The sequence below is a fragment of the Egretta garzetta genome, unplaced genomic scaffold, assembly GCF_000687185.1.
Source record: "Egretta garzetta isolate BGI_Z169 unplaced genomic scaffold, ASM68718v1 scaffold323, whole genome shotgun sequence".
NCBI classification, from domain to species: Eukaryota; Metazoa; Chordata; class Aves; order Pelecaniformes; family Ardeidae; genus Egretta; species Egretta garzetta.
Genome location: NW_009259435.1, coordinates 3010492 through 3023421, shown reverse-complemented (window position 1 = coordinate 3023421; position 12930 = coordinate 3010492). Strand labels below are relative to the sequence as shown.

Here is a 12930-nt window from a genome sequence, read left to right as displayed (position 1 = left end):
CTTTCCTTTTTATTAAAGCTTTGCAGAGGAAAGATGTGGTTTTCTCTGGAAGGTCAGAACCCATTTGGCCTTGCCAGTGTTCCTGTCCCTGCAGGTTGTGACGGCACATGGGCACCGCTGGCTTGCAGGGACACTGATTGCCAGCTGGTACTCACGGCATTGCTTTTACCTATCTGCTCCCTGCTTCCTTTGCACAGGTATAGTGCCTTCCCTCACCTACCAAGTGTTCTTCATGAAGAAACTATGGACCAACACCACGCCTGGAAAAGACTCCATGGCAGACTCAATCTTCCACTATTACCAGGTACTCTGGGAGCTTGCAATAGCAGTGGAGACTTGGGAGGAATTAGGAATGGGTTAGAAGGACTTTGTCCATCTGGAGATGGATGAAGTCTTGCATTAAATAAAAGAAGTCCTGCCTTAGATAGAGCACTACAAAGAGCGCCGTTGGGTTGCACGGCAAGGAGCAGCCTTTATGCACTTTAGGGTAACCTACAGTTACCCTGAAGCTGAGATTTGGGCCAGCTGTTCTTGGGTGAGCAGCAACAAATGGGAGAGGCTGAATTCAGAAGCATCTTGAGGGTTTTCAGCCACCTCCATTCATGGAGATGAGCTGTGATGGTCAGGTAAGAAGTTACAGTTGTTCTGCTCTTGTTTCATTTGGGATGGAAGAGATACCCTCATGTCTCAAAGTTCTTGCTTATGCACACATGTACTCCCTGTGTTCTTTCCTGGATAAAGTGGTTATCCCAATATGACTGTATTCCTTAATGCTTGAGTTAGTCACTTGACACATTTTCAGACATTTTTTGGTAATGAGGGAATAGACTTTTAAAATTGAAAAAAAAAAAAAAAGCAATTCCAAGTGGGCATTCCTAGAAGTGGATTTTGTGAACGAGGAAGTGCACACATGTACTCCCTGTGTTCTTTCCTGGATAAAGTGGTTATCCCAATATGACTGTATTCCTTAATGCTTGAGTTAGTCACTTGACACATTTTCAGACATTTTTTGGTAATGAGGGAATAGACTTTTAAAATTGAAAAAAAAAAAAAAGCAATTCCAAGTGGGCATTCCTAGAAGTGGATTTTGTGGAACGAGGAAGGATGAACAAGGCTGTAGGCTCACACACCTGATAGCTAACATAGGAACCTCCCTGCTCCATCTAACAGGAGACCGTTTTAGATCAGAGACGATCTTTAAACATCTAGTGTGGTCTCAGCTGAGCAGCTGACTCTCCACCACACTCAACACAACTACTATGAGTGTTAGTAGGGCACTTAACCCTCTTAACCAGGGGCTGGAGACCTCCACAAACTCCATTTAAAGTTTGAGGATGAATTTCGTGGTCATCCCCTCTATCTCTGTATTGTTCTTTTCTCTATGCAGGAGTTACCAAAGTACCTGCGTGGCTACCACAAGTGCACACGGGAAGAGGTCCTGCAGCTGGCAGCTCTCATCTACCGGGTGAAGTTTGAGGACGACAAGTCCTATTTCCCCAGCATCCCCAAGCTCCTGAAGGAGTTGGTGCCTCAGGACCTCGTCCGGCAGCTCTCTCCAGATGACTGGAAAAGGGTAAAACCAGCATCTTGATTCATATGCCAGACCTGGCTGGGAGAGAAGCCCAGCCTCTCGGGTGACTTGTTTTTCATTCAGCGTCAAAGTGGGTTGCCAGAATGAGTGACCCATGGTCCTTCTTGAGCCTTAGCAGAGCTGCAGCCTCCCCAACTTCACTAAGAGGAGGAATTGTGTATGCATGTTCATACACGCATGGCTTGCAGTGGGTTTTGTTTGTGCTGCACATGGCTGTGGCTGTAGTGGTGGATGCAGGGCCACGAGGACACATGCTGGGAGACAGCCTCATGTAAGGGTCTGTTGTTCAAGGCAGACTACTGAGCAGAGGGGTAATTCTCCCTGCTGTGGCACAGGTACAGACAGGTCTAGAGCCATAAAATAACACAGGTGTCTCACTTCCCAAAAAATAGTCTTATAAGTCCTTTCTGTTTCCTGGGACTTGAACTCAGCCATGTGCCTAACCAGCGAGCTATCAGCTTCTCTGGGTTGAAGGCCTCTCAGTCTCCTCTGCTGCATAAATTGGAGGATTAAAACTTATAAACCCTTTAACAGAGTCACCAGCACAGCTCATCTAAGAAAGAAGGACCGGTCTTGGTTCCAGACCGTGCTCTTCTGTGAAGTGTTCATTGGAGCAGAGACTAGGATCTTTGTGGGACTGATGCTCCTTCCCTGTAGACATCCCTGGTGCTGGGCGGTGCAAACCCTCCAGCTCTGTTGTGTTCTCCCTTGCAGTCCATCGTGGCATACTACAATAAGCACGCGGGCAAAACAAGAGAAGAAGCCAAACTTGCCTTCCTAAAGATTATCTTCAAGTGGCCTACGTTTGGATCAGCATTCTTTGAAGTGAAGGTACCTGCCCTGCTTGGGCATTGTCTGGCAGGTTTGAGTCAAGATCAGGAACCCCATATCACAGAGGGGTTCCAGGTATACAGGGTTGTCCCAGTGTCTGGACAAGACAGGGATAACCCTGATGAAGCAGGGGAAGAGTGTGAGACTCTCCATCAGTAAAGGGCCAATATGCTCATTTATTGCTGCCTTGCAGATGGAGGAATTGTAGAGCTTCAGCATATCTCAGTCATTAGGTCTATACTTGTAGCTGTGCTGCTGAAGAGCCAAGAGCCACTCTCTGTTTTGCCAAGGCAAAGGGGAACGTGCCGTTTTCCAAGGGATATGTCCACATGCACCATGAACCAAATCCAGACCACCCACCATGGCACCAGGCTCCTATCAAAGACAGTAGAGACCAGTAGTCGTAGTCATGAAGTGTGTCCAAGTACTCTGGACACCTTATTGCAACTCTTAATAACCACCCAGTGAGCCTGGGCTGGAAACAAGTTGCTGAAATTGCTCATCTGTTCCTTGAACTTGGGCACCCTATTTTCTGGCAAGTCCATCTTAGATTTCATAAGGGATCTGATTATATCCTGTGATTTTTCCACCAAAAGTGACTTAGTAGCCAAGAAATCCGTGGCAGGGCCAGGAGCTGAGCCCCCACCCCCCGTGCCTCATCAATGGAACAGATTGAAGGTCCTCATGGCACAGGGCTGGGAGAAGAGTTTACCAGCAGGACCAAAACTGAATGTAAAGACCAGAAGGGGACAGAGCAGTATAGTCTTGGCCTGGAGGTCCACAGCAGCAGACATGAGGAGGAGCAGAGGGACTGGAGTGGAAAGGAGATGTCTGGGGTTCGCCAGCCTGTCACAGCTCTTCCTTGCCTATGGCAAGGAACTTAATGCTGCCAGCAACTCATCCACTGGTTATCACACATTTAGGAGATCTGTACTTAACTGGACAGCCCTGGCTATTGCTGATACCTTAATGAGCTCTATGTTTATCTTTAAAGGATAAACTGGATAGCAGTTAATGGGCCACCAAATGCTGGCAGAAGACAGGGAGAGAGGAAATAGGAAGGGGTCTGATTTTGCATGACACATCACCTAACTAGTTCATCTCATCTCCAACAGCAAACTACAGAGCCAAATTATCCGGAAATCCTTCTAATTGCCATCAATAAGCATGGAGTCAGCCTCATTGATCCCAAAACCAAGGTAAGCAAAACTGAAGTCTTCACCGGATGCTCCTGAACCCATGCCCCAACCCCTCACAGAGGCCCTACTAGTTAATTCCACTGGCTACATGGTCATTCTAGTACAGCTGTCCTCCACAGGCACTGGAGGATCCAGAGTCTTGCATCTCACTGCCATTCCCATGAGGCCATCTCAGTAGATCCCAGGTAGTCTCATCTCTGTAGACATCCTTGGTCTGCTTTGATGGGAAGTGAACAAGGACATGAGAGGTCCCCACAGCCCTTCATGAAAGTTGAGGTTCTTGCGTGTTGAGTGTCTGTCTTGTATTCCCACCAGGATATTCTCATCACTCACCCCTTCACCAAGATTTCCAACTGGAGCAGTGGCAACACATACTTCCATATAACCATTGGCAACCTGGTGAGAGGAAGCAAGCTGCTCTGCGAGACCTCCCTGGTAAGGAGTGTTAAAGATTATTTGGCACAGTTAAACCAAATCCTGATTTTGACGAGCAAAGTTAAATGCTTCCAGCAAATTGTGTCTCAGGAATTCTCTGGGCTGAAAGTGGTCTCTTAGAAGAGCCCCTGATGTGTTTTTTCCTTCTGGATTTCCCATGGCTCTGCCTAATGGATCAGGGCCTTCACTTGGTCCATGACCCAACTTACAAGCAAGCCTGAGGTGTTTGGGGTGTTGCTGTCTCAGGAGCATGAGGCACTGCTCCCTGTCACCAGACTGAAAAGCATATTAAAGCAGATGTGGGCTCAGGGGGTACTCTTGAGCCCTTTTACCAAGATCCTTTGCCCAGTTTGTCCCTAGTAACAGTCACAGCAACAAAACTCCTCCTAGACTATGTTAAACCCAAAGCATGAAGGATAAAAATTCCTACTGGATTAATTGCTATTAATTTGAGGCATTCAGGATTTTGTTGGCCATTTGAAAATCCAGGTCCCATCCAAAGCTTCCTATGTCCTTAGCCTCAACAGCATCGTGGGACAGTGAGTTCCTCCATCTCAACACTGCAAATTATGTTTGAACTGTGTTCGTTGTGGTGGTGTCATTTCACCCAAGGAGAATGGTGGAACAGGTCAAAATGTACTTGAAAACTTGAAAGTCAACAATCAGTAGCCAGTGTGTTCAGGAGGCACAAGCCAGAGACTGTAAACTGCTCTAAAGGCAGGTAACATCTTCTTTGTCATCCTCAGGGGTACAAGATGGATGATCTTTTGACCTCGTACATCAGCCAGATGCTAACAGCCATGAGCAAACAGAGGAGTGCAAAGGGTAGCAAGTGAACTGCAAGAAGCCACTGGCAAGTGGCCATGGGGCTAATTCACCAGCTGAGGGCTGTGGGATACCCGTGCAGCTGGGGGAGAACCTTTGCCTCCCAGATGTGGAAGATGAGCCGAACACCATCAGGGAGTTCGCTGGACTCTGACCTTGAGGGCTCAAATCCCACCTCCCCTTCCAGCGAAGATGACTATCTCTGACCTCCCATTCTCCTTCCCCACCCTGCACCCCGACTCTACCTTACACCTCAAAGATTTCCAGGGGACACCACTGCTCTCAGACAGTGACCAAGCAAAGACGCTCCAGCAGGAGGTTTGCCTGAACCCAATGGTTGGCATCGCAAAGGCTCTTGGAAGAGGATTTGTGTGTGTGTGTGCGTGCGTGTGGCTTGGTTTGGTTTGGTTTGGTTTTTTTCTTAAGTAAGAGAGAGCTATCGGGATGCTAACAGCTTTTGGTGAAGTTATGGGCATTTCAGGTTTGAAGAGGAGTAACAGAGCCCCGACCCATGCTGGAAAGCTATCCCATGAACACTGCAGGGCTTGGGTTTTGACATGACAGAAGTATACATTGTGTTCCTAAGGACAGAAAGAAAAAGCAGGCTGGAAGGAGCACATTTTAACTAGGAATCAGAATAAACAAACTTCTGATCGAACAGGTTAGAGTACTAAAGTGCTGTCCGTGCAATGCTGGAAATATTTAAAGAACAAATTTTAAAGTTTTATTTCTTCTTCTATTTATTTTTTAAAATATTAAAAAGGAAAAAAAAATCCTGCTTTTCGTGCCGGTATCTGGACGCTGACTCGGGACTGAGGGCGACCTGCAGGACCATTCCTCGCCCAGGGTCCCCCCAGAGCCGTGATTGCCGGAGGCTGAGTAAGGCACATCTTTCCCAACCTACAGGCTCAGCTGGAAGTGAAGCTTGGAAGACAAATTATCTCCTTTTTCCCTCTGTGTCCAGACAAATTAACCCTGGGAGGATTTTCACTGCAAGCTCCAATATGGATGTAGGGGTTTTGAAGTCCCCATGCTTGGAAGACTGAGGCCAAGCCTGTGTTGAGCTGTGATTCAAACATGAACTTGGCCATCAGGGTTGGAAACAGCTAATGATTTTATTGTGCTTTTGTGTGTGTTGCTGTACAAAACGGCTCTTTACCAGTCCCAGTTGGACCTGAACCACTCAGAACGAGGGCAGGCCCTTGATTTCAGTGGGCTTTTCTCCATCTCTGTTTGGCTGTACTAATCTGTTGGCTGGTTGTCCCGTCTTCCACCCGACACCATGCAGTGCGGACCCAGACTGCTTTGGAGCAGAGATGGGGCCTGCCAGCAGACAGGAGGCTGAAGCCATGTTGTATCTGGGGGGATGCAGGGGAAGGAGCCTGGGATGCCTTTCCAAAATCCAGGCTGCAAAGGAACACGTGCCTGGGTGTGTGGCAACAGGAGGGGTTAGAATTGTCCACCAAGACCTGGTGCTGGCGTCACTGAGTGGATCTCAGTAGAGATCTCGCTAGGTCCTGTGCGTTGGGATGAGTTTGGCTGCTTTCATAAAAGTCTATATTGTAGGGTGTTTTGTGTTGTTCTGTTAAGCTCAGCTGGGCTCGGTCGCCCAACACTATGGTGTGCCAGGCAGAGTCAGCAGCTCTGCCCACCAGACCTCAAGGACCGTGACATCTTACTGGGATGTAGCAGTGACTTTGGACCTCGGTTGCTCCACCAAAGCAAATGAGATGCTGCACGGAGACATCCACCAGCCAGACAGGGCTGCTAGGAGATCCCCTTCCTCCACCATCCCCCTACCCAAGGCACTCTGGTGATGGGAGCATGGTTACACCAGTTAAGGCTACGTTCGGAGCCAAGTTGCCTTCTCACCATCCATCACTGATGCTTCTCTCCCCTCCCCAGCTGCCATGATCCAGCTGTCCCAGGGATCCCACCTGTCCTTAGACACGTGCCCATCAAGCCCACCACCACCACCACTGCTTTCGTGAGTGTCCAGCCATCCCTGCCTCCCACAGCATGCTCAGTAGATGATGCAGCATAGCAATGTTTTCCAGCACTGTCCTGGGCCAGCTTTCCCCTGCCACAACCCTCGTCCCTCCACTCACAGCTCTGTCAGCCTCCCATGCACCCCACCATTTTGGGGGATGCTGGGACTCTGTGTGTGTGTGCCTGTGTGTCATATGTATTAGCGTCTGCTGGCCTCTTTGTATTCACACCAAGCGATGTAATATGAAAAACGTATGTCCAAGTGAAATACTCTAATTAAAAAGCATCAAGTGGTTTGTGGGAGGCTGTTCTGCACTGCGCGGTTGTGGTGGTGTCTCCATGGGGAAGGGTGGGGGAAAGGCTCCCAGGTCCTCATTGGGGACAAGTCTTCTTGCAGAGTGGGACTCCCAGTGAGAGTATCCAGCAATGGGGAGCAAATCCTGTGTGCCTTGACTGGAAATGAAGTTAAATCTTCTCTTTTTGGGTAAAAAACACAGGAGTCCAGGGAGTCTCCATTGCTCATCCTCTAAGACAAGGGCTGGTTCCTCTGAAAAGGCCAGTTTTGAGCTGAATCACTGGATTTAGGAAGTACTGGGTGAAAAGTTTGTGTGCAGGAGTCAGCCTACCGGCCACATGCCTAACGGCGTTGCCGGACCCTGCTAGCTGTGAAGCAGCAAAAGAAGTAGCTGAGATGTGATAGGACATAAGGCATTGCAGAAGACCACAGGTCTAATTGGCCAGACTCTGCCTCGACAAGGCTGCTGAGGGTGAGGAAGGTGAGTACAGGGAGATGCCACTGCATAATGGCCAAGCAGCAGCTGGATACATGGATGAAGGCACGTTGAGGTGGCTTTTCCTAATAGATATTAAAAGCCGTGATCAGGGGACCATAGCTTGTACCAGCCAAGTCCCTCACCTGGACACTAGGGGACAGGCCTAGGACCCCGTGGTGAACACCACCACTCAGCCCATATACTACTCTCCACCTCCTATTTTTGCTGCTCGCATACCTCCACGCAAGTGGTACCCACAAAAAATTATGAACCAGCTATGGATGTGGGGCATGGGGAGGGGGTCTAACTCTATCATTTTCCCACCACGCTTCATAGACCTGGAGCTGCTTTACACCAATCCGCCAGCCCGTTTCCAAGGGAGGATGCCTCATTTTGGCATTTCTAGCCTCCAAAATACTCCAAAATCACAACTTGGAAAGGTTTGAGTGCCTCTCATCCCAGCTAACTCTGAAACCTAATTCTTCCCTGTCACAATTCACTTATGATAGCTTTATTTAGCCAAAATACCAAGCTGCATGTATGAGAAAATGTCTATAGTCTGATTTTAGGTACAGACTGCTATTTTCTTCCTCTTTCCCAGTTTGCTGAAATAAGAACAAAACAGGATAGGAGAGCTAAAATGTATTTAAAACATCACTTGCAAATTACAAAAAAATGTGTTCCTATTATCTGTTCAAGTAGAAATGTATGGCTTAAACCTGGGAGATGCTCAGATCTCCCTTGCAGAGCAGGGCATAGACCCCTCTTCCCCCTGTGTGCCAGCAGCCACTGGGAGAAATGAAAATCAGAATAAATCCCCGGGTGCGGAGCGGGTAACAGACCTTTCCAACAGAAAAGCAAACAGGACCCTTGGTGGGACCAATTCGCATGCATCTCAATCCTTCTGAAGCAAAGTGTTGTGTTCCTGGTCATAGTCCCAGTCGCTACAATGGCCAAGGCACCAAAAAGTCCTTCACCACCCATGGGAAGATATGCCCTTGCCCACAGCCAAGGGGAAGAGACTGTCCTGTTAGGGTCTATGGCAGGGCAAGAGTGGGAGAAAGGAAAACCTAGGCTGCCCCTGCCTGTGTTATGGAAAGACACGGGCCCTAGTGACCCAACCAGCAGCACTTGACCATCATGGTGGGGCTGGTGTGCTCTTGGGGATGGAGGAGACCTGTGAAGAGGGCGGGAGGGAATGTGTGGAGAAGAGGCTGGTCTGATGGGAGAAACGTGGGCAGCTGAGAATGAGGAAGACTGGAGGATGCTCATATGTTTGCAACATGTGTAAAACACAGCTGTGGAAACAGGGCTTACAGACGGCAGGAGGGATCACAGGATGATTGCCTGGTGGGATGTCAGTGGTGTCTGAGGGGAATGGTGGCTCCCATGTGGTTGCTGCATTTCATCATGGTGCACAGCTTCTTCATGGCTGCAACTCCATCTGTGTTCCTCTACACCCCAGGGATCCCTGCCAAGCATGGGATTGCGAGGAAAACTGTAGGAGAGGTAAGCTTGGTGCTCATCTCCGGCAGGGTCACAGAGGCAAATGGCTCCTTCTCACCAGGTAGATCTGAGGCGCCCCCTCTGGTCCCCTTGGCAGGTTGGTGTTTGCATTGCAGGAGGGGGCAGCAGGGGAGGGTCTGATCTCCAGTCCTCATCAAGATGGCAGGTCCACGTCCCCTCCCTGCCCATCAGGCCATGACAGCAGGCATGTCACTGAGCTCTGGAAAAGGGGGCATGCAGTGAGCTACTGAAACATCTGCAATTGTTTTGCCAACTGTTGTGAGCAAACAGAACCTGGTTGAAAATATGTGCAGCCCAGGTTGGGTCATTTTTTCTGGATGATAGAGCTCCATGGGTGCAGAAACCTCATGCATGGGAGCCAATCCCACCCTGCCTTGAAGACCCAAGACAGCTCAACACCTCTGGGCTCTCCTCACAGCACCAGAGAGTAGCGCATGTTGGAGGGGATGTCTGGAGGTCTCTGCCTCAACTTCTTCTTGAAACAGGGCCAATGGGATCAGCTTTGAACATCTCTGAGGGTGGATATTCCCCACCTGTCTGGGCCCCTGTTCCAGTATCTGACCATCCTCAAGGGGAAGGTTTCTTTTTTTTCCTCTTTATAACTAGTCAAAATTTCCAAGGTTGCAGCTTGGGCTGTTGTCACTGCATATCCAAGAAGTATCTGGCTCCATCTTCTCTACACCCTTCCATTTGATGGTTGCAGACAGTGATAAAATGCCCCTTGACCTTCTCTCCCACTGTGCAAACCCACATCTCAAATGCCCTATCCTCTAGCTTAGCGGCCCCACTGAGCTGGTTCCCATCTGTCACCATCTGTTTGGTACTGGAAGCCTAAACTTGACCCAGTGCCTAGAGGTCATCTCACCAGTGCTGAACAGAGGGGAGGAATCACTGCTACCTGCACCTTTATTGAGACAACCCTGGATGCCTTCATCCTTCACCACAACATGGGCACCCATCACCAACCCATCCATCAGGACCCTGGTGCCACCACAGAGATGGCCTGAGCAGAATGTGGCTCCCGACTCCCCTTGCCCAACTTACCTGTCCTGAACTTGTTGTAGGTGCCACTCTCCAGCATTGGGCCACCATCATGGGCACAGCAAGAGAAGCTCCGCTCTCGCCACCTGCATGGGGCAAAGCACCTGGGTCAGGCCACCGCTTGCTGTGGTTCCCCTTGCAGCTCCCTGGTGCCCTGGACACCTTTTTTTCTATTTTTGGGGGGGCAGGAACTGCCCTGGTATTTTGGGATTTGCTCGGGTCCTTCCTGAGAAGGAACTCCAGTGCTTGACTGATGTCTAAGTAGCCACATGTGCAACAACGTTTTGAAGGCAACTTTGTGACTAAGCCCTGTTTTCTAAGAAATATTTAAGAGTTTAAAAGCTCCAGTTTCCCCAATTATTAAACAGAGGCAATGTCTTTGATGGTGTGGGAGGAAACAAAATGCAGTGTGTGACATGCTCAGACATTTTCGTCTGGGAGGATGGATTTCCTCAGGGGCCCTGGCACATGCAGACACCACACAGGGTGCTCAAGTATTAACACTGAGAGCTTTCCTCCTAAGTCAATCTAACCCAGCAGTGTATATATAAATAGTAAGAATAGAAAAATCAGATCCTTTCTCAGCCCATCAGCTTTGATAACTGGCTTATGCTGCTGCTGTAAATCCACCAGGTCTCCACTGAGTCCTGAGGGTAGATGATGCCTAAGCTGCCAAAATGGAAAGGGAAAATGACAGCAGAGAGGCTTTTGGAGACTTTCAGGGCTTTCTTCTAATTCCTGAAGGGAAAATAAATGTTCTCAAAAGTAGTTTTAACCCTTCAGATCACCTGAAAGCAACCCTCCTTCCCGCCACCTGGTGCAAAATATCAGATTAGCAGGGCCATTAGCAACTCGGTAGTTACCAGTGCAGAGCAAAGATGAGGGAGATGAGGAGCACAGAGGTCAGATCTGTCAGGATCCACATGATGTTGTACTGCTGCGGAGTCTGGAAGAGAACAACAGAGGATATGTTCACCACCAAGGACCCCAAGATATGCAAAAAGTTTCTCAAACTTTCTTGCTGCTTGACTATAGCGATTCTGCTGCCTGGTGTGCATGTGCAGTAACATCTCTTGGGTGCTTAAAGCATTTGGTGGCATTTCAGAGTGGCCATCCCCCCGTGGGTGTTGGTGCCAAGTCATCATCTCTCATAAAAGCATATCTGCTGGGTGGTCGAGAAGATTGGACCACATCATAGTGAATATAACAGGGACCTCTTGTTTGTACAGGCAGGCCCTCTATTTCTCTCTGCTTCCCTCCACATAATGTCAACTGGTGGTATCTCATTTTCCCTAGCAAAATTGTCCTTTAGTGAACACCATGGAATGTCTGGGGTGGCTCCTGCTTTAAGTCTAAGAGCATCTGAAGATTCATTCTTAGACTGGACCTCCACCCACCCTCAGAATGGACTGAAACACTGCAGGTTTCTGGATGGGAGCATCATAAAATCTACTTCAAGAGTGTGAAGCCAGTCATTCAAAGCAGTAACCTTTAGGCTACAGGAACTCTGGTGGGACCAGTGCCCCAGGTGATCCTAAACCCTCCAGGTTGTCCAAGGCAGAATAGGGAATAGACAAATTATGTGAACAAAATTCCTCCCAGCCAGGAAGGGTTATTCCTATGGTTGTTTCCCTGGGGCTTGTGACACCAGAACAAATCTGAGAAGGGTTGTGGGAAATGAGGAACTTCTGATATCAATAAGGTGTCTCAAAAGCTTAGAAATGGAAATCCTCTTGCATCAGACCCTTGTGCCCTCCTAGGTCCTTCCTTTCTCCCTACACAAGTCTCAATATGACTTCTTTTCCCTCATCTCAAGGTCTAAGTTGCAAATCCTAACAAGCAGGGTTGCATCATTCGTTTTGTATATTCTGTATATTCTGTTATCATTCTCATTATTACTATTATTATTATTTTCTCTTATTAAACTGTCTTTATCTCAGCCCTCAGCTCTAACCTTTTATTTTCTTTCCGATTCTCTCCCCCATCCCACTGAGGGAGGGGGGAGTGAGCGAGCGGCTGCGTGGTGCTGAGTTGCCATCTGGATTAAACCACATCAGTCCTTTTTGGGCCAAGAGAAAAGAGGAGATGGGTATGGTGATACCTGGAGTGGCTCACAAGTACCAGGTACGCCAGGTTTCAGCTCAAGTCCTTTTCATGCAAAGAGTCTGCTTTATAGAATCATAGAAACATTTAGGTTGGAAAAGACCTTTGAGATCATCAAGCCCAACCATTAACCTAACCCTGCCATCTCACCACTAAACCCTGTCCCTAGGCATCTCGTCTGCCTGGCTTTTAAATCCCCCCAGGAATGGGGACTCAACCCCTCCCCTGGCCAGCCCCTTCCAGGGCTTGATAACCCTTTTGGGGAAGAAATTTTTCCCAATGTCCAACCTAACCCTGCCCTGGCACAACTTGAGGCCATTTCCTCTTGTCCTATTGCCTGTTACCTGGGAGAAGAGACCAACATCCACCTCACTACAACCTCCTTTCAGGGAGTTGTAGAGGGTGATAAGGTCTCCTCTCAGCCTCCTCTTCTCCAGGCTAAACAGCTCCAGTTCCCTCAGCCACTCCTCATAAGACTTGTGCTCCAGAACCCTCACTTGTGCTCCAGACCCTCTTATCCATGCATGAACTGGCCCATGGTCTCCAAAGGTAACCATGAACATCCCAACCCTATCCCTGGGAAGGGGAGGGGTTTTGCTTACCATGAGGAAGAGCG

At 48.7% G+C, this 12930-nt stretch overlaps 2 protein-coding genes across 3 annotated transcripts in view; one reads left to right on the top strand and one right to left on the bottom strand.

Moving 5' to 3' along the window:
- The window catches only part of MYO7A (myosin VIIA), a 63209-nt gene extending 58152 nt beyond the window's left edge, over positions 1 to 5057 (top strand). The window contains exons 42-47 of one of the 2 annotated variants that reach the window (XM_035892688.1): positions 198 to 304; positions 1388 to 1573; positions 2306 to 2416; positions 3538 to 3621; positions 3937 to 4056; positions 4803 to 5057. In XM_035892688.1, the coding sequence (XP_035748581.1) occupies positions 198 to 304; positions 1388 to 1573; positions 2306 to 2416; positions 3538 to 3621; positions 3937 to 4056; positions 4803 to 4892 (698 nt within the window). In that variant the 3' untranslated portion in view covers positions 4893 to 5057. Of the gene's footprint in view, positions 1 to 197; positions 305 to 1387; positions 1574 to 2305; positions 2423 to 3537; positions 3622 to 3936; positions 4057 to 4802 lie in introns of both variants that reach the window. The other variant, XM_035892687.1, reaches the window with a different exon arrangement.
- Positions 5058 to 9337: 4280 nt separating this feature from the next.
- The window catches only part of GDPD4 (glycerophosphodiester phosphodiesterase domain containing 4), a 24869-nt gene continuing 21276 nt past the window's right edge, over positions 9338 to 12930 (bottom strand). Inside the window, 4 exon segments of the mRNA XM_009637137.2 lie at positions 9338 to 9369; positions 10215 to 10297; positions 11075 to 11157; positions 12917 to 12930. The exon segment at positions 12917 to 12930 is cut by the window's right edge and continues 10 nt beyond it. Of these exon segments, the coding sequence (XP_009635432.1) occupies positions 9338 to 9369; positions 10215 to 10297; positions 11075 to 11157; positions 12917 to 12930 (212 nt within the window).